The sequence below is a fragment of the Pocillopora damicornis genome, chromosome 14, assembly GCF_964200805.1.
Source record: "Pocillopora damicornis chromosome 14, jaPocDami1.2, whole genome shotgun sequence".
NCBI lineage: Eukaryota > Metazoa > Cnidaria > Anthozoa > Scleractinia > Pocilloporidae > Pocillopora > Pocillopora damicornis.
Window position 1 is genome coordinate 18,723,086 of NC_142683.1, and position 22,019 is coordinate 18,745,104.

Genomic DNA, 22,019 nt, shown 5'->3' on the forward strand with positions numbered 1-22,019 from the left:
GTATTGATAATGATAATGACAGGAATAACAATGATAACAATAATGATGATGATGTTGATGTTGATAACAAGGTTGATGCTAGTAATTATTGGGGTGATGACAGTGATCATGAAAACTGTAAGAATTACAATAACAGACATGCGTTGATGTGAGCTTAATTCATCATTAGTTCTCTGAGCTCCTCTGTGCTCAAAACTTGGAGAAAAATTCCACATCACTTCTACGCAAGTCATTCACAGTACGATAATGAAATCCTGTAGCCATTTGCAAATGTTGATAAATTTATTTCATGCCACAAATACTCAACACACTGCTCAGGAATTTTTTTTTTTTCAAACTGGGGGTTAACTTCCTGAGAACAGTAACACTGATCCACAATCATGTTACAACGGCAAACAATAACACCAACAATGTCACTTCATACTCATGCAAAATGTTACAACTGACATTAAATTTCTAGCTTATGAGCATGCCCTTGCTATCAGTGCTGTAGCACAAGTACTTTGCCTGCAAGTAAGTTTAAGGTCTTGGGCAAAGTAAGTCTGTGAGAGACCTGCAAGTGGTTTAGCAGTGATCATTAATTAAGCCAGACCCTTTGCAAACCTCTCCTAGCTCACTTTGATCATAACTTCAAACTTAATTGCATTTGAACTTATTATTTTTTCAAAACAAACTCTTATGAAAAAGATGTTTTACTCATTAAAAGAATTGCAACAAAGTTGTCCTGAACCATTCATCAAAGGTGAAAATGTAACGTACAAAATTGAAATGTATAAACCCAACTTCAACATGTTCAAAGGGGGCAAGTTTCTTAAGAAACTGTGGTGCTGGGTTATCAGGGGGTATAACAATTTAAATTGGTTTATCAACTGAGTTGGAAATAAAATTGGCCACTGTATAGAATTTCTCTTGTGATAAAAATGTAAGTACATTACTGAAATATTTAAACCCAACTTTAACATGTTCAAAAGGGGTAAGTTTATTTAAAAAAAACCTGTGGTGCTGCATTATCAGGAGGTATAACAATTCAAATTAGTTTTATCAACCAAGTTGATGATGTAAATTGGCCACCACAAAGAGTCTCTGAAACTGACTTTCAAGCATCAGTGTTAGAAACTCTTTACAGTGGCCAATTCACATTATCAACTCAGATGACAAAACCAAATTGAATTTTAACAAATTCATCTGGGTTTTGACTAAATTGAATTTGAGACCAACAGGAGAAAGAGAAGACTTACTAATACCAACTGATGCAGGAAATTAACTGTACCGTAATGGATAAAAATAAGGTATTAAGTGAAGAGGTAAATAAATGATATTGAAGATGAAAGTAAATAAAAACCTAATGGATGATAATTTATAAACATATTTCTCAGTATTGTACTCCAAAAGCTCAATATACTAAGCTTTACTTATTAAAATATTTTAAGGGGTAAGTCTCCAAAGAAACTGAGGTGCTGTGGTGGTGGGGTGTATTACAAAATAATTTGGTTTTATCCACCGAGTTGATAATGTAGATTGGCCACCATAGAGACTTTCAAAAGTAGACATTCTGAGTGCTACCCCTTTGTCAAAGCAAGTGTTAGTCATTTGCTCTGATGCAGGGCCAGTGCTTGAAATGTCAGCTGTAGTAACTCTTTAGGGTGGCCAATTTACCTTATTATTTCACTTGGTAAAACCAAATTATCTTATTAAAATATTGCAAGGGGAAAAATCCTGTTACTTCAAATATTTGCTTTGATGGTCATTTTTGTTTTTACTTTTGAGTTGGGATGCATTGGACATCGCTGAAAGGGCATCCTATGTATGTGCCATACATATTTACTCAAAAAGAACAAAATGTTACACTTCTGTTCTGGGAAGTCCCCTTAAAAAATGAGGCTCATTTGGGAAGAACAAAAACTGTCTTCTGTTGAGGGAATATTTTGTATGTGATCTAACACTCTGTCTGCTTGTTGCATTGAAGATGTTGCTAAGCACATGATCTGTTTTCATGGCAACAAGATAGTTGTCTGATGAGCTATTTCTCATTGGACAATACGAGTTTAATTATTGAGCATTATCCTCCTGGCTTTAACATTACAGTTCTGTCTTCATCACAACTCCATTTGAATCCTCTACAGTTCTTAGCTCACTTTCATTGTTCTCAAGGCTTTGTAGTGAAGAACGTCTTGATAGTGTTCCTATTGAAGACTCCTCTGAGAAAATACTCTCATCTATCTGCCATAATCTTTGGTCTGGGGGTAATTTGAGAGGAGAATTCTACAAAGAAAAGACATTTAACCTAAAGTTTTAAATTTTAAAGGGTAAAATATTGAATGCAGTACTGAAGCGAACAAGCTGAGACAGAAGCCTGGCTGATCTTTCAATTAGTTCTGGGGTGTGGAAAATAGTCATGAAATTATGGTTTGCCATTGTATATACACATAAAACATTCTGGCCCCATATTTGTCAATTAATTTTTTTTAAACTTAACTTACCCTTTCAGCTAACAGGTAACAGCTGTTGACAACTCGTGCTACAATTTTTATTACGTTCTTTGTTAAATGCATTACTCCCCACACCTGTAGATGGAAAGTTTCAATTTGTCTTAATCCTTGTACAAAAATATTTACACCAGTCAGTTACAGCCAACCTACTGTAAACACATTTTAATTACTGAAAATCTCCTTATTCTTACCCTTTAACTCCCAGAAGTGATCAACATGTAACTTCTCCCTATAATACCCATACATTATCCAGCAAACAGGTAATGAGAATACTCAAATGTATCACAAAGTTGTTATCTGGATCGAACATCAAATTCTAGTAACTGCTTTACAAGGAAATGTGTAGCAGCTAAAGGTTCATCTAAACATCAGTTAAACCTATCAACATTCCCTCCCCTCCCCTGTACCACTCTGCAATTGGGTGGATAACATTAACAAACTACAATGTCTCCTGACAATTGATACAACAACGAAGTAGCATGCAAATTTACCTTAAGAAACTGACAACATTTCCGGGGGGGGGGGGGGATCTTAGGGGCTGAGATCCCATGGGGTGAAACCCTAAGGGTGATGAACCCCCTAAGGGTGATGAACCCCCTAAGGGTGATGAACCCCCTAAGGGTGATGAACCCCCTAGGGGTGATGAACCCCCTAGGGGTGATGAACCCCCTAAGGGTGATGAACCCCCCTAAGGGTGACAAACCCCTTAAGGGTGATGAACCCCTAAGGGTGAAATTCTGAGGGCAAAATCCTGGGGGAAAAATCCTGGGGATGAATGGGGTGGAACTCCTGGCAAGTTATGTCAAGGTGGCACTCCACCAGGATAACTCAAAAAGTAAGTTGAAAAAGTAAATTAAATAACTTTGAGGACATTTTTTAATTAAGACTGCTGGTTTAGTAACATACCTTTCTACAGCAAGCTGACTGCCCAACTGCTAGTGATCTGCTTGTGAACAAGAGTTGATGACAATAGGCAGGGATTTTATCCACGTATCTTAACAACTCTTTTTTCATTGGGTTTTCTTCTGCCTGGAAACCAATAGAAACATTGTAAGTCCAGATCCCTTAATCGATGGGCAACTTCAGAAAAACTTTTTGAAATTTTTGTCATAATTTCTTTGGTAACAATTGTTGAGACCTGCAGTTCTTTTAAATACCTTTGAGGCATATTTTCTTGCAACTCTGTGAAGTGCCTTGCCTGCATCTGCAAAATTCTGTGTAGACAAAATATTAAGATCACAAATTTAAAATAAATCTTCTTTCTATAAGTAGTTTTCCTAATGGGTTGAAATATGAAACATGCAAATTCTCTGTAAGTTTGGTATCTGAAAATGTTTTTCATTTTGGGTCATTTACTAAGCCCCACCCCCTAAATTTATTTCAGGACAATTTTGCTGCAGTCTCTGTCCACAAAGTTAAGGTTGCTAAATGGAAACAAATTCTCAAAAATACAAATATTCCTGGACAAAGAATCCAGTAATAATTTTTTCTTTTTGCAATTGAGATGGCATTTCAATTATTTCTCTTTAAAGAGAACAGATCCAAATTCACTTTTTATCTGAGAGGTGTAGCAAACTATAGGAAAAGAGCAGGTGTATTTGTCTTGAAAGACTCTAAGATTATACAGGAAATTAAGCACGTATGACCAAACATAACTTGGCGCATTACATCATACAAAACATATGTCCAAATAATTCAATTTACTCACTTGGGAAGCTTCAAATAGATCCTCTGTGGTTTTAAGAGATCCCTCTCCCCTGTAAGTTAAAGGAATCTGCTGATTAGCACAAGCTCTTAATTAAGAACTCATCCCTGTTTCTTAACTTACAGTTAATTACTTCTGCTGGATTGTCTTTTTCCCCTTTGCCATGTATAGGGCAGAAAAAATTCCATGGTCAGTTTTGGAAGAAGCTGGACTAGTTAGGAGGGCTTGATAAGCCCATCAGATTTTGGGCCATCTAAGATGTTTCATACAAAAAAACAGCAAATTCACTTGACTTCTTTAAATGGGCATGTATGGCAGAAAAAAGGTTAAACCCTTTAACTCCCAAGATCTCATTAGTAATTCTCCTTACTGTCTGCCATACAGTTCATATGAGGTTAGTTTGGAGAATTTGGTATTGGATCAACTAGTTATCCCTTAACTGATATCTTGTCTGCTTGATATTGTATTGATAATGTAAGGAAAAATTATTCTCCCCAGGTCACTGGTGGACTTCAAGGGTTAAAGCAGTGACCACATCTGCAAATAGAAATTGTGGCAAACCTATTTTTCTTAATGTTACATGAGAGACAAAGAGTCATACCTTGTAAAGAGATACATTTCACTGACCATCTCTGACATCTCTCTTGCTCTAATGACTATTTCGTTATCTGTGTCTTCAAAGTAGTGCAGCTCAAGTTGTGATGTCATTAAGTTAACATTAGTAATAAGTTTGCCAAGCTTCTCTTGTTCCTAAGTAAAAAAAATGACTTTCATACTCTTTCTGAACCTCTTTTTTTATTGTTTCAAGTCTTTCTCAATAGTCATCAGCTGCCTGTATACAAAGGGTGCATCTGGGGAGGGGGAATGAGGTGTTACTCTAGGGCTCATATCCCCCCTATTGTGAAAAAAAAAAATTAAAAGAAGCTGTAATATAATAAAACAGCTCAGCATCCACCTGAATGCTGGCAAGAAACTAGTGTAGGAGTATGTGAGGCCTGGTAGCAGATTAAGGTGGGTCCCGCCACCCACTCAGGCCTGTGAATATTTTTATGGCATGACTGAAACCAAAATTTCTTTCAGCGAAAGGAGGTCAAAATCCAGCTCAACAGGCTATTTTTTTTTTCATTTTTGATTGAAACACACTAAATTAATTCCACATGTCTGTGAGGGTATCAACGTTTGGAACCCCTGTCAAAACTCCCTGGATCTGCCCATGCATATAAAGGCCCCAGTAGATGTAGCACAGAAAAATGAATTATGAATATCATCTTTCCCATGGTTATTCCATGTTAGAGCTCTCCCATAAAATTTACCTGTGAATCAACCACTGCTTTCTCAGGTTCGTCATTTTCTTCAACTGAAGCACTGCTACTTCTTCTACTGGACGACTTTTGCTGTCAAATGTTACAAGACATTTTAGCATGAAGCCTGGTATGATTCCTTAAATTATATCTTATACCAACCAATCACAATAAACTTCAGGATACCTTAAAACCAATAACTGTTGCAGGATTGTTGTTAACTTTTCTGATAACTTGAGGAAACATCCAAACAGCGATACTACGTCAGAAGTGTAAATCAAGTGAGGCCAGGTATGCTACAATAATTTAGTTTTAGTTTTAATTATCATAGCATACCTGACCTCACTTGATTTACATGTCTGACTTAGTAACACTGTAAGGAGAATCGCTAATGAGATCTTGCAGGTTAAGGAAGAGCAAGGGGCTTAACCACCAACTAACATAAACAAAGCTTAAAAACCAGAAACTAATTAGGGCTGCTTATAACTATTGTTTTCAAACAATTGTTTACTTTCATGGTTACTTTCATGATACAACTCTCCACATCAAAATACTGGTAATCAGACCTCCCTTCAAATGCTGAATAACAGTAGAACACTAAAAGTGTCTGTGAAATCAAATCAAAGTCCATCTTACCAGCAGTTGCTCTACACGAGATTCACTTGTTTTCCTTAGCCCCTGACTTTCTTCTTCTGCCACAACATCTAAAGTAAAAGCAACACTGCCCTTAATATAAAATAACATGAAGAAACCCAAGTGTTACAAGATATCCTCCAACATGACATAAGTTTCTCACTTATCCCTTAACACCCTCACATCAGTGTGCATTTTCTTCTTATTTTTCTCCTTATATTTCCCACAATGCTGACAGGGAGAATTTGTTTAATGATAAAAAGCCTCTTTAGCTGGGGATTACTTCCTTCATTCAATGTTTGATTCAGGGGTGAGGTCAGGTTGGAGGAGAAATTAGATGCTAGTCACTTTTAGTGGTTAAAGGAAGAGTCTTCCATCGACAAATCTAATCAGGTTTCCATTATGTTTTGTAAGACAATATACTTCAACATAAGTTTCTTCATAATAGCAAGATAACATACTTGACACTGTTGCACCAGTATCTTAGAGGTCATGGGTTCAACTCCTATACAGGCCTGAATGTTTTTCAGCTCAGTATGTCACTACTGCTCAATAAGTAGTGTTCATTACTGTGAAGATCACTCTCATATTCAGACTTGATAGTGATGCAAATATTGCATTGTAATCTAATGTTCTCCAGTTTTTATGTCTTAAATGAAAATCATACATGAACTGTGAAATTAATTCTCAGATCAAATCTACTAGTTGCAAACATTAACATGGTACCTACAGTAAACCAGTCCTTCACTGGTCCTTGAGATATGCAAGGGTGAAGGGGCCAGTGGAAGAGGCTAGCAATGAAGTGGAAACCACAAAGGCAGTATGGAAAGGAGTGACAACTGACCCCACCCCACCCCTCTTCTCTCTTCCCATCTCTCCTAATGTTCCCCATCATGAAAAGACCAGACACAACTAACAAAAGTGCCTGATGCAATAAAAGGACATCAAACATTCAAAACAATTAAATTTATTTTCATTTCTTGTAAAGCTTCCTAAAAAGTTCATTTTTACTAAAAGTTACAATAGTTCTACCAAAAGTATATATAGGAAGATGATTATTTTTTATCCCTACCCAAAATTTGAAAAATGTTAGAACTCTCTAAAATTGAAGCTTTAACAAATAATAAGACAGAATTACAATGATATCTGATTGGCAAATGAATCTTTTTTAAAGGATTTCATAAACAAATTTCAGATATAAGTATAGAACTGTCACAAATGTGAGAATTTTTAAGAAAATTATCATACGCTGCATGCCTACCAATTGAAAAATTAGCATGTATACTCTAGAAGAAATCTGTTTTTGAAACTACCATTCCTCTAGATTAGAAAGAAAAATTAAAAACATCTTGCAAGTTGGGTATCAAAACATACCAAATAAAAGAAAGACATCAAATATTAGGGATACATGGAATAGAAAAAGATGAAATTTGGAATTGTTGGATACCATACTTGAAGTTTTTCTTCCCAATAAATGATGAAAATGAGCAAAATTTAAAATTTAGCAACCACAGTCAGTCAGTGGATGAGGCATAGCTATCTCCAACAAAACTGACACACAGGATTATGATACTCTTTTTCTTCTCCTTACTTTCTTTCTTAGTAAAACATGAAAATTGTAATGAGAAACTAGGCTTTCATCTCTCACATGTCAAGGGTGGGTGGAGGTAGCCATGGAATTAACAACAGGCAAATAAAGCACTACTATTGCTAAGCTTAATTTTTTATGACATTAAAATGTCCTTTTTTGCACCTTGCGCCAGGAAAATGTGGCATTAAAAAAAATTAAAACAAAAAAGAAACTTGTCTATGAATATATTTTCATTTTTTTATCAAAAAAAAATTTTTTTAAACCATGAAATATTCATATTGATATAAATTAACCATATTCATTAAAAATAGTTATTTTCCTCTTTTGTATTTAGTAAAAGTAATTTTCAGGGAACACAGAATTATAACAGTAGCAATGCCTACAAGATATATCAAACAACAATCAGCAGACAGTTGTCCTTTTCAGCAGCCGTTAAAGAGTGGCATAAACAGCATTGTAGGAACTTCTTTTATGGCGGCTGCCAGGACTTCCTGAAAAAATTAAACGACTTGATTAATAACATAATCATGTATTATTCATTTTTTGAAATTATATCTATAAGAATAAAAACTTAATAATCCATTTATGCCATGGCTACAAAGTGTTTTATCAGTATAGGGTCAATGCTATCTGATGCCCACCCAAATAGTGACTGTTTTCAATTAAAAGCAATTTTTGATTGAGTGTCAAAAGTAAGCAGAGATTGTTTTGCTTTTGTTTAACTCCACTCTGTGATTGGTCCAAAACACTAATGCCACTCTCTCAACCAATCAAATGCAAAGCTGAAACCAATCAAGACTCTACTGCACACCTTTTCCCGCACTTTAGGCAGTTTGCTCAGTTTTACTATGAATTCTCAATTGCTCTGCAAAGTTACTTTCTTGTCTTCTGGTTGGTCAGTGATTACTTTGGGTTTGGTTTTATGCCACTCAATCAAGAAGCGCTCTTTGACACAGCCAGCATATTTGAGTCCTCAAACTCAGTTGTACAACCCTGCCTCATATACATGTACCCAGTGTGCACACTGTTGATTTAATCCTTTAATCTTCAAGATCTCATTAGTAATTCTCCTTACTGTCTGCCAAATGATTCTTATTATGTTAGTTTGGAGAATTTGGTATCAGATCAATTAGTAATCCCATAATTAATATTTTTCTTTATTCCCATCACTTGTCTGCATGATATTGTATAGATATTGTAAGGAGAAATTCTTTCTTGGTCACTCATGGGAGTTAAAGGGATGAGTTGTGTAAGAGACCAGGGGATTTGTTTCCTATTCAAGAAAGTTTCTTGGTAGTCAGTGAGAGCTGGTATGTGACTTCTAGTTTCAAGAATGTTTTTCAAAAAGTTATGCAATGGACTGAAGGACCAAAATCAAAAAGGCCAAAATTCATCACAAAGGGGAAAGTAACATTTATTTTAGGAAAAAAATAAATAAAACAAAAGACATTTTTACTCAAAAGAGTACAGTGCCCACAAAAAGGTGCCCCCTTATTTAAAAACCTATCTAAGCAGCAAACACCAGATATACCAAAGCTTTCACCAATAGAAAAGGAATTTCTCCTTAATCCTCTCCCTCAAATAACCAAGAAGTAATTCCTTGCTGCAATACCAATTACCATATCAAGCAAACAGGTGATGTGAATAAAGTAAAATGTCAATTGGGGATTACTTTTTGATTCAACACCTAATTCTTACAACTGACAGTATGACAAATGTATGGCAGACAGTAAGGAGATCACTACTGATATTTTGGTAGTGAAAGGTATGACATATCAAACCACTTTAACCTTTTTGTTCCCAAGATCTCAGTAGTAATCCTCCTTTTTATCTGCCACATAATTCTTATGATGTTAGTACTAAGAATTTGGTGTTGGATCAACTAATTATTATAAACATCATTCTCGTCACTTGTCTGCTTGATATTGTATTGATAATGTATGGAGAAATTCTGTCTTGGTCACTCATGGGAGTTAAAGGGTTAATGCTTAAAGGTGATGAGAAGAAATAGATTCATAAATTAGGGATATTGGTTGATTTAACAGCAAATTCTCAGGGCAAAATTTAGATGAAATGTAGGGCAGACAGTGTGGGGAATTGATATTTGGATCCAGGGAGAGATAATAGAATCTGCCCCTGATTAACCAACATACAACTCATTAAAAAAAAAAACACATTTGGTTTACTGCATCAGCAAGTATTGGAAGCTTGCATCAGTGTCATTCCTTATGGAACTGGGCACCCACCCCTCCTCCGACCCAACAACAATCAATTGATAACAAGTTAATGTTGGGTTAGGGGAGGGGTGGGTGTACAGTAGCTCAGATACTTACATTGATATAGAAGCTTAAAGGAAAAGAGAGTGCAAAGTTTACCCTTAAACTCCCATGAGTGACCAAGACAGAATTTCTCCTTATTACATCTAAACAATATCATGCAGACAAGTGGCAAGAGTAAAGAGGAATATCAATTATGGGATTACTAATCGATCTGATACCAAATTCTCATGAGTCAAAGTGTTGAATAATGAGAATCATTTGGCAGACAGTAAGGAGAATTACTAATGAGATCTTGGGAGTTAAAGGGTTAAAGATAACCATTGTTACAGATTAGGATGTTATTTGTTAAATAGATGTTAGCTAAACACAGAGCTTTTGTTATTTTACATTACGTTATTTACAATTTATTTCAGCTCAAAAGTTGTTAAGAATCACTGCACAGATTTCCTAACAAGTTTAAACAGAAGCATTAGTTAGAGGTCATATTGCATGTTAAAACAGATCCAGTTAATACATAAGACAAAAGATGTGTTGTGCTGTAACAAGTGCAATTAAGAAAATCACCAATAAAAAAATTTCCAGCACTAAAACAAATTTACAGCCAGGAAATTAACCCTTTAACCCTTAAGAGCGACTAACATCTAATTTCTCCCTATAATATCACCACTGAATCATACATCAATGTCATGAGAATAAAGGAAATGATCACCACCTAAAGAAACTCTTGATTGTTGGACAAATTCTCCTTGTCAGCACATTAATAGATGTACAGAGAACAGTATGGAGATTATGAATACTGATGTTAGGGTGTAAAGGTTTAAGAACTCACCGTAACTCCTTGTGCAAGCACCCACCTCTAGTAAGCGCCCTTCCCCTATGGCGCAAATTCTTAGCCACAGAATGACCAAGAGGCCAAAATAATTTGTGTTGCAAATAATTTCATGATTTTCACTTTCAGGAGAAAAATAAGGATTTTTTTTAAGTCAAAATCTTCCCTCTCTATTTGAATCCAAAAATAAAATATCTTACAAACCTTCTTTTCTCTGCCAGTACTGTAAGTTACGGAATGTTGTTTCATTGTGCTCAGATCTATGCCCCATGCACTTTGTGCTTGAGCCATAAATCCAAGTGGTAAAAACTAGGTCCATATGCTTACAGTACAGACCTCAAACTTGGTTAGCAAAAGGTATTTATTGGGGCTTTTACTCCTCCAAAAGATAATGATGCCCAGCAATTTTTAATAGCCTGCCTAGAGGAGGGCGCTTACAGGAGGACTTACGGTGATGCTGATGAATCCCTCTGCTGCTTCTCTGTGCTGTTCTTAAAAGTCTACTTCCCACAATGATTTTTAACTGAATCAACATGTTTCACACTGAAGAAAACATGATTCAGTGTATAGTGAACACTAACAAGAATGTGAGGTCGTCTGAATGAGAAAAATCCTGAAAAAGGACTCTTTGGAAACTCTTGTTGACAATAGTGGAAGTCATCATCAAAGTCAAACAAAAAAATTGTTTTCAGGCCGAAAGTTTCTTGGCAACATTGCTTTGAAACAATAGTTGCTGACATCTGATCCACAGTATCTGTTTGAAGATGGCATTCAAGCTTTTTGGTGCATAGATATTTAACAATTGTCTTACTGCTCTTTTTCTTAAAAAAAAAGCAAAATTACATTTACAGGCAAAAATAACTTGTGAGGCCCTTCAGACCTTGCAACCCTCAAGTGAGGGGCACACAATCTATAAAAACTACAAGAGGTGATTGTTATTTTGCCATTTGTAATTTTCAGAGCCAGCAAAATGTGTCAGTGGATCAGTGAGGGTGAGGTTTTGAGTGGTTACATACAAGATGAGGCAAATTTTGAGACATTTCAAATAAAACATTTATCGCAACTTCAGAGAGTTTCAGCTTTCTTTAATCAAAATCAAAGACATTTAGTTTGATTGCAAAAGTCTTAAAGAGCACATACCAAATGTGTAAAAGAAGATGTAATTTAACAATGATTTAGGTTTAAATCCCTGTAATAACAAATTACTGCTAATGGTTATTTGCACAAATTTTTTAACTGGGAACCTACTTTTGAAAAATTTGAAAAATGTGAGAAAAAGCTTCATTAAGAGTAAAAACATTTAGAGAAACATATTTTTAACCAAGTAGTTAATTCTTTCTTTCTGTCAAGGGAAAATAACCAGCATGAGCTAACTTAACTTGTGTCCAGAAATCTCAAATTACCTCTTATCCAAAGAATGTTCTGAGTGGTTATAAACCTATGACTAGTGGTGCCTGTAAACTCCTAACTATTTAATTTAAGCAATTAACCCTTTGACTCCCGAGATCTCATTAGTAATTCTCCTCACTGTCTGCCAAATGATTCTCGTTATGTTAGTTTGGAGAATTTGGCATTGGATCAATTAGTAATCCCATAATTAATATTTTACTTTATTCTCATCACTTGTCTGCATGATATTGTATTGATATTGTAAGGAGAAATTCTGTCTTGGTCACTCACAGGAGTTAAAGGGTTAACTGTCCTCCCTGTCAGTTTATTGACATCATAAACCATTTAGGATGTTTAGCCATTGTGAAAAGAAATTGTAAATCATGAGCTGTGAATTTTACAAAAGTAAATTGGAAGGAAGAACAATTTCTCAAATTATTCATGGCTACTATTTTCTTATCAAAAGCTACTACTGATATTTCCCAGGTTACAGCTTCTTAAAAAGAGAAAAAAAAAATTAATTTTATTGACTGAATACAAATTTTGACATGGAATTAAAGACCTACAAATGTTGTCAAAACATAGTTTACCTAATTGTGTAGTCAAGTATATTTATAAGAAATGGTTCAAATTGATTCACAACATTTATAAGCTCACACAATTATCTGAGATTTAAAAATCATTCAAACAATTTTGAGCAGCAATTCTTTAAGGATAAAGTCTATTTACGGTGATAAAAGTGGCAAAATATTTCATACTACAAAATACTCGAAAATTTTGAAAATTTTACTACATTAAACAACATTTAAGATCTCATACAAACTGCAAATTTCTTGCATATAAATTTAAAAAATTAGGTTTTTTTAACTATGTTATTTTATTTTGGGTGTAATTTAAAAGTGAAGACATTTTTATACAGATGTTTCCATCCTAAAAGACAGCCCTGTTTAGAGTTGATAACAGAAAGAAAGTGTAAGTTAAACAATAAATTTCAGAAACTATATGCCATTATAAAATTCAATCATAGTTATGGCGAATTGAGTGAAGAGTTTACTCAAGTGTTTCAGGCTTTCATGTAAGCAAAATGCCTCTAAATTAAAATTGATTTTAATGGTTAGCAGTAGACTGTAATAGTTAGCAGTAACTGTTAATGATTCAAGAAATTTATTCATAACTAACTTCACAAATAATTCTCACTATGATAGTTATCTTCCACTCTCTTTATATAACTTTCGGAGGGGGGGATCTCCCCCAATTCCACATTCCCTATTGCTGCACATTTGACTCCCCTTCCCCCATTCACTGGGAAACAAAAAGGGTTTCTATAACAAAGTTTCTACTTCATGCAATTTCTTCTCTCATCTCCTCACCCCTTCCATCCCCTACTCCTTCATGCTCCTAACCCTGTTGCCCCCCCCCCCCCCCACCTTACTCTGCTGGAAAACATTGCAACATTGCTAATCATTGACTACAAAAGGTTTCTATCTTTAATTTTTTGCTTCATGCCTTTTTTTCTTCTCTAATCCACCCTTCCCCACCCTTCCCATCCTATATTCCTTCACACACTACCCCCTCCCCTTCACATCCTCCAGGCCCTCTCTTAGTTATTTTGGTTGTCACATAAGGATGAAGCTCTAAACGTATCCTTTCATCAACACCATCTGTGTTTTTCTGCAGTTCACTTACTTTTACTTGGGTCTCCACCAGCAGTAATGAGTCTCAGCACTTTGCCAAGTTCTTCAACTTGTGCTTCCCAAACATCCACAAAGACTTCCATGTTCTCCTGAGCAATCTTGCTGACAGGATGAGCTGCTAATGTTCTTGCAGCATGTATAACCTAACAGGGGAAGAATGTGCTCCAAAATTGAAAAGAAGAAAGGTGCTTAGACTAGCACATTACTAACTTGTGTTCATAGTTTGTTATCATCATAACTGGAGAAAGGTTTGAGTTTGTAAAATGTAGCCAATGTGAAAGACCACATGAAACTCAAAGAACAGCAAGAATTTATTCCAGTTTTCATGGCATGGAGCAAACTAAGGCCTTGTTACTTTAACTAGAAGAGATGTTAGTACATCACTGTTGACCTTCCAGTACTTTCTCAAGCTTCTTTTAATTAACAATTAAATTGTGCCCATTCAAACTCCTGAGTAGCAAGAGAAGCTGTTAGAGTCTAGTACCTTGCCTCACAACCTGATGCAAGGGCATGCAACCTTAAATCTGGTGTCCAATGCAGTGACTATTACACTAACATATCTTCCAATCATTGAGTCAATGCTAGACAAAATTCATACCTGGGGACAAAGCGTATCAATATTTTCCTCTACTTTTTTTGCTGTGATAGCCATGGGTTTATTGGACGCCATATTTCTTGTAACCCTGGATACCTAAAACAGATTTTAAAAAATCAACAGTAAGCTTTTAGTGCATTGCAATCCCAACATGCACCTGGGAACAAAAGGAAGCTGACTTGTCACTTTCTCAGCCAAAGAGGGAAAGGGGACCCCACAAAGACCTCAAATTGCCTGACCATGTTGGGGGTCAGGGCATGTGTTTAAGGTTTTAATAAGAAATGTGGAAAAGGAAAATGATATTAAGTACCAGAAAAATTTTGTCAGGCAATTGAACCTACAGTAGACAGAAGAGTTTATTACTTGAGAAAAAATAGTTTTTGGGCGAAAAGACTCATCAGATACCTTCCAAATTTTTTGAGTGCATGTGTTGAAGAATGCACTCCAAGTCCTGTCCACAGATTTAAGAGTCTTAGCAGTTTGGCCCTCAATAGAAACTTAGACAGACAAGTCTGCATTTGCAGTGGAAATTTCTCTAATCTCCACTGCCAATTTAATACCCTACATTTTATGAATGAGTTTAAGGAGAACAGCCTTTCTTTCTTACCTCTTGCAGTCGTTTTGCATCTTGTGTGAAAACATTGGCTAGACTCTCCAGCTGAGCTGAACTGCCAGATGCAGCTGCATTCCTCAAGGCAGGTAAAGACTTTTTATGACCCAAATGTGAAAATGTTTCAAACACTTGATCTGTAGCAACTTGATGGACCTGTTGGGAAAAAAGGGATGTCTACAGTTAAAATGCACTGCTCTCTCCAACCACTACCAATTGAGAAAAATCCCTTTAAGAGAACTCCTTATCCAAGTCATCAGAGTTGTCAATAGTTAAAAGCTTTTCACTTGTAAGCATATGAACATTGCAGTATGTGCATATACCGCAATGCACAAATCTTGGTTGATAAACTGCATAAAAATCAACCCTTAATTCCTGAAAACATCGAGGAAAGAAGCTCAATTTGAGTTTGAGCATTGGAAACAATAATGGAGAAATGATTTCAAATTAGTTTGATATGTTTTTTTTCTTCATTTAAGGAGTACAGTATGTAACAGTATTAACCCTTTACACCCTAACATCCGTATCCATATTCTCTATACTCTTCTCTACACATTTCCTTCAGTCCTGGTAGGGAGAATTTGTTGAACAATCAAAGCTTCTGTAGTTATTGATCATTTATTTTATTCTCATGAAGTTAATGAATGATTCAGCCATGTTACTGTAAAGAGAAATTAGATGTTGGTTTCTCTCAGGGTTAGGAAGGAGAAAACAATTCAATTCATTGAAAATCATTTACAATCTTTGTAGAAATCATACCTCACGTCTAAGATCTTTTGAAGTTTTGCAAATCCTCTGCAATGCCATATCTAATGTGTCAATACTAGTTGCATCTTCATTCTGGAGAAATATAATTTGTACTCTTTAATATTTCACGCTAAATTAAGACAAACCATAGTTCAAGCTGCACAAGTACTTCCAGACGTGATTCTAATGCAAGTCTTTTCACAAGTGCATTACATTAATACCCTGAGCTTTGTCTCCTGGTAGGGCTACCCGAGCCGGACAGGTCAAAGGGTAGAGGTACAATGAAGCACAATCCACCAGTCCTCCAGGTTAGGGGGTTGTGCACAGGGCTAACAACCCTGTCCCATAAAACACCCATTTTGCGGAAACAGCAAAAAGCCTCCCTATGTGCCACTCAGCATAATGGGCACGAGTGAGTGAATGATTACATTAATAACCCTTTAACTCCCATGAGTGACCAAGAGATAATTTCTCTTACCAATATCAATACAATATCAACCAAATAAGCGATGAAAATAAAGAAAAATATCAATTGGAGATAAATTCTTTGAACTAACATTATAAGAATTATATGGTTGACAGTAAGGAGAATTTTATGGATATAAGTACAAGGATACCTTGTTGTTCTTTTGTCTTTCTAAGATGTCTTTCATGATATCCTGCGCATTTTCACACAAGGCCACAATTTTCTCTCTCTTCTCTTTCCTTGTATGAGGAGAATCAATAACAGACTGCACATCGCCAAGGATATTTGCAAATGCCCTTTGAAATTGTATCTTTGATTCACTGTCATCTGGTGAGCTTTGTTTGTATGCCTCTAGGCAAGCCTGTCCAAAAAGAAAAAACAGAAAATCAAAATTCTGTGCTAGAATCTGCAGTGTTCTCCTTTTCAGGCAGTAACTGCCCAAATTACCTCTTATTGCCGACTAAAATCACTTGAGATTCTTGAAAATTTAATTGGTGAAAGGATTGTTCTGCCAGTTTATAAAATTTCTTTTACCCATCATGCTTAAATTAAAAGAGAACATCAGATTGAAACCCCTCTCAGTTTTGATTTTGAGGACTTTCCTCTGCAATGGTAACTAACATACAGAGAACTCCAAGTCAAGTTTGGTGATGTACTCGATTTATACACAGCAAGCATTCTCCATTTTGCTAGAATCACGTTTATTGAAGAGTACTCTATACCCTGAAACTCACTTCAAAATGTCCTAAATCCATTGCCAAACATCCTTTTTCTCCTTCTTCCTCCTTAGGTTCGTCTTGGACCACTGACGTGATTGTTGCCATGGCTTCTCTCATCTTCTTGAAAACACCTTCTCTGTTGCCTTTGGCAGATCTGGAGTCTGGATGCCTCAGACACGTCTAATCATGATAAAAAACAAAGCTATGATCATATAATCCAATTAAGCTTTTACTGATGGTTACTATTATACGAATATAACACTACTTGACAGAGCCACTGTGGGAGGTGTTTGGTGGTTAAGGGTTTACCTTAGATGTTGTCAACAGCATCATTGTGGATTTCTCCAAAATAGACCGGGCAGCTCCCATTTCAGCTTTCAAAGTATCATCTTTTAAATCCTGGGTGTTCAATTACAAAAAAATAAAACTTAATATAGTAAAATACCAAACACAAATGGCTACATTAACATAGATAGGGATTTTTCGTTTTACTTGCCATAAAAAGATGCCATGAATTTCATTTTAAGAGGAGTGCAAACGAAAGAAAATTTCCATCAAAAACACTGGCCCAAAATGACTTAAAGGTTCAGTAACTTCTGTGCAAACTTAAGGTCATCAAGAAAAGGTAATCATTGGCAGGAAGTGCTCACTTACAGGAAGTGATCGCAGACAGGAAGCACTCACAGACTGAAGTGATTACAACAGGAAGTGACTTCTTAGGAGAGGTTCACTCAAGGAGAGGCTTAATGCCTCATTACAAGCAAGGGAGACTGTAGATTTGGATTCAAACCCTCACTGAGTCATAATGTATATATAAATGCAGATTATTTTCAACTTACATTTTGTCTGTCACCTGACAAGTGAGCAAGTTCGACCATATCAGATCCAAACTGACTAAATGCCTGCACAAAATCTGTAAAAGTGTTCACAGTTTCCAGCTGTTTAAGCCTGTCATCAACCTGAAAATGGAAGGTCAACCTCCCCTTTATTTTCAAGTTTACTATTACCCTGTTACACAATAATTCTCTTGTCTAGTTGACAAACAGATACCATGTTGTTGTGCATCTGTTCAGTAACAGATCACAGATGAGGTCAAAATGTGGTAAGAACAAAAAAGTGGTACACAAGACATAACCATGTGTGTCACAGATACTCTAACAACATTCTGATGTCTTCCATGATCCAATAATGTAGTACAGACCTACAAAAACCTGGACTATGTTTGTTTTATAAGATAAAAAAGCACAATATTGTGAATGGTGATCTCATCTATGCATTTGTCTTTTAACGGATCATAAGTAAGAACTGATCAAACTGCATACAAAATTTTAACTAATCATATTAAAAAATAACTCTTATAACTCATCATTGTTGGTGTGCTGTGAACTTACGAATCATGTTTAACACATAAGATTATTTTTCACCACAGTAAGAATGTATATGTAAGTCTAAATTAAAACTTCAACTTTCTAACCTAGCGAAAGAACCAAAGAGAGGAAACTCTAAGATTTGATCAATCATTATGAAGCTATCAAATTTAAAAGAAATATTTACTGCAGACAAGGGTACAAAATCTTGAATGGACTGAGTATTAATAATCTTTCATAAGAACTCTGGTGTTTTAACCTAATTATACATAAACAAATCTGACACTTTCCCACACTCCACATCTTAAGAAAGGGTTCATTCAGTATTCACTAATGTAGGGTGCCTATACAATTATATAAACCATTCAGGTTTAAACAGGATGACTAACAAAACCACTGAGTTGGTCGAAAATAATTAGTGGAACAACAGCGATCATTCATTTCAAAAAAAAAAAATACAATTTTCTTTGACCTGCCTGACTGGGTAATTAACATCAAGTCAATGAAGCCATTGATAAGGTCACTTGACAAAATTAAGTGTATGATAATATATTCAACTTTCCAACCATGGATGAAGCCAAAAAACACCTTAGTTCGTTTTTTCAACAATCTTGCTAAACGATATCAACAAACGTGAAGAAAAACCTGTTTCACAAATTGATCTTACAAAGTGGATGAACTAAAATAAAGTCGACAAACTTTGCAGTTTTCAAGGGTTAGTTGTATTTTGTTTACAGACAATTGATTGGGGTATTTGTGGGAAAACTATACACTTCTTTAGGGGGTTTGTAGAGTGTTTGAATCTGACATTTTTTCCAACTCAGTTATCAGAAATTGGACGGCCAGTTAAGAACATTGACAAATTTTTTTGTGGTGTCGAGTTTCAATTGAGGCACGAGGAAATTATGTGGGAAATGTTAATAGGTGTAATCGCGAGAATGGGTGAGTAATCAATAACTTTGTAATCAATCAACGAATACTTGAACAACCGCTTTGCGTTCCGATCATTCATTCTCAAACATATCGAATAATTTCGGCTTTTTGACTTTCAGCAGGTTTTCAACATGCAATATTAATTCCCAGACGGAAGGAAAAATTTTAAAAAAAGAAACTGTAAATAAACTTTTCCACCTTGAGAAAATGAGGTTAATTCTGTTCGAAAATGTTGAAGTGACCTTGCCGCTGAAAGATTCTCAAACAGACCAAATACGTAGTCGAATGACAGAAAAGCGTTTAGCAGAAATTGGCGGAGAGCATTCCTTTTCATCATGAATTTGCGGTAAGACATTCATTCAAAATAATGTCACGCAAAAACCTTCCGAATTCTTCTCTAATTGGAGAAATCAACTGTTATTTCTTAAATTCTTTTTGTTTGCACACTTCTGAAAGAAGAACTAAGGAACAGAATAAACAAAGTTTGAACAAAGATCTCCAATTAATCGCTTCAAACTGAAGCCGAGACAGCTAGACAAAACTATCACAAAGCTGACTTCCCGAAAACAAATATTTCGCAACCCGTACCTTTTTAACTGCTGCCAGCAGTCTCTTCACAACAACAGAATCTGCAATTATTAATACTCTTGTTACAGCAGATAATAATGATCGTGCTGCACGAACCATACTAGTTTTATCTGTTCCATTCGGTACGCCATCTCCGTTAATAGAATCGCCCGTAAAACTTGTCAGATTAAAGATTGTTTGTCCAGATTTCTTGGCTTCTTCACATGCTGTACGCATTTCTTCAGCAACGTCTTCATTTTCTGATGCGATCTGTTCGCCAACACTAACAAAGCGATCGACAGCAATTGCTACAACTCGTCCAATCTCATGAATCGCCTTCAAAGCTCTCTCCGATCGCCGACCATGGTCTTTGTGGTTAACAAGCGTAGTTATCTGCGAATTTTAGAACATAAACACAACACTATAGGTGACAAGTGGAACATGAAAGTCAGAGGAGTTACTTTACGTTGAGATCAGAATAAACAACCGCACAGATCAAATACATGTAGAATTTCTGTCGTTTACAAAAAGCTTGAGTCCCCGCTGAAACACCGCTGCTGCCGTCATGGATGAAATAGCGCCGAGAAAAATTATTACCTGAGTCACAAGGGGCACCAGAGTTTGCTCCACAGATTTGCTACGAATTTCTAAGTTTTTAGAATCCCACTTTGCCATCGTACTTTAAAACGCTTAGCGGTTAAAGCCCCGAAGGCCCTATCAGGCTAGAACAAACTCAACTAGTCGCCATATCGAACTTCCGATCAACAGTAACCACACACGGGGTTCTGTTATACGTAGCTGTCAATCAATAATTCATGCATGACTGCCCTAATACGCCGCTTACGGAGACCTTGAATATTTTGGCGCCATTATTTCCGTAACAAAACATTCGACCAAAATAATCCCTAGAATATATTTGCGGGCTTATGGAGATGTGAGGGATTCTAACAAAAAATTATTGAAAATATACGTCTGATTTTAAAAGTCTTAGGTAGAAATAAGACGAGACACCCCCGCAGTAGAAAAACGTGATCTCAATTTTTCTATTCTTCGCCAGAGATTATGATTACGCCAGTGTCTTTGTAGCTTCATCAAACATTCAAATCAAGGACTAAATTGACTTTCGTGTACCTATTTAATCGAGATAAGAAAATGAAATATCTAAATCAACATCAGTATCAAAATTGAAAAATAGCTTTTAGATTTTCAATATTGGCTAGAAGCCTGAAATGCTTTTAAGAGAAAACTTTTCGATAATTTAGTTGTTCTAAAAAAATTTGTAAAATTTTGTCGTTAAAAAATTAATGGATTTCACAGATTTTTTAAAACCCACCTAATGGCGCTGCCTGACACTTTTCAGATTTACCTATTAAATATTAACGTTAAATCTAAAAACCTGTATTTTTTTCTAAGGTGTGATATTAAGCTTAAGGCCCTCGAAAATCCCTCTTAAGTACTCGCGTGATAGTAAGTAGCTGTCGTTCTTCCAAGGAAATACAGGAATTGATGACTAAGTCATAAAATTTGGCAACTTTTTAGGTAATATTGGCCAAAGTTTGAACGAATATTTTTTCACCATTCTTAGCCTACAAAATCAATGCCTTAGATTTTTACTTGGACTATTTTTCTTTTTCTTTTAAAGCGGGCGAGTTCGAATTTTCGGTTTTCAATTCCAAACATTCAAGCCGAAAACCTGGTCAAAATTGTTATTATTCAAAGACCAAATTAGCCTCACAGCAAATCCCTTGCTGTTTTTTATAAAATTATTTTTATCTACATACTCCAAATTTGGCTTAGTAGTGGTCTCACTAGTGGCCTACTTAAGACCCTATTGACCGATTTTGGATTTTGGACCCCAGTGTCCGATTTTGGATTTTGAATTTTGGACCCCAGTGGCCGATTTTGGATTTTGGACCCTAATGGCCGATTTTGAAGATTAGACCCTGGTTATTATTAAATTGTTTTTGTCTACATAGTCCAAATTTGGCTCAGTAGTGGCCTCACTAGTGGCCGATTTTGGACCCTAGTGGCCGATTTTGGATTTTGGACACTAATGGCCAATTTTGGATTTTAGACATTAGCAGCCTATTTTGGATTTTGGACCC

General features: G+C 35.8%; 1 protein-coding gene across 1 annotated transcript; it reads right to left on the minus strand.

Annotated features, from left to right (window-relative positions):
• Positions 1 to 263: 263 nt before the first annotated feature.
• Positions 264 to 20,932, minus strand: LOC113679725 (alpha-catulin). Its single transcript, XM_089194754.1, has 18 exons — positions 20,512 to 20,932; positions 19,936 to 20,307; positions 17,887 to 18,006; positions 17,357 to 17,446; positions 17,063 to 17,227; positions 16,480 to 16,689; positions 15,875 to 15,955; positions 15,113 to 15,271; positions 14,509 to 14,601; positions 13,903 to 14,053; positions 6,132 to 6,199; positions 5,508 to 5,588; positions 4,796 to 4,944; positions 4,198 to 4,246; positions 3,647 to 3,703; positions 3,396 to 3,518; positions 2,481 to 2,564; positions 264 to 2,262 (listed from the first exon to the last, which is right to left on the minus strand). Exons 1-18 carry the CDS (start codon positions 20,587 to 20,589, stop codon positions 2,080 to 2,082), a joined length of 2,313 nt encoding a protein of 770 aa, XP_089050880.1. The 5' UTR covers positions 20,590 to 20,932; the 3' UTR covers positions 264 to 2,079.
• Between the last annotated feature and the right edge of the window lie 1,087 nt (positions 20,933 to 22,019).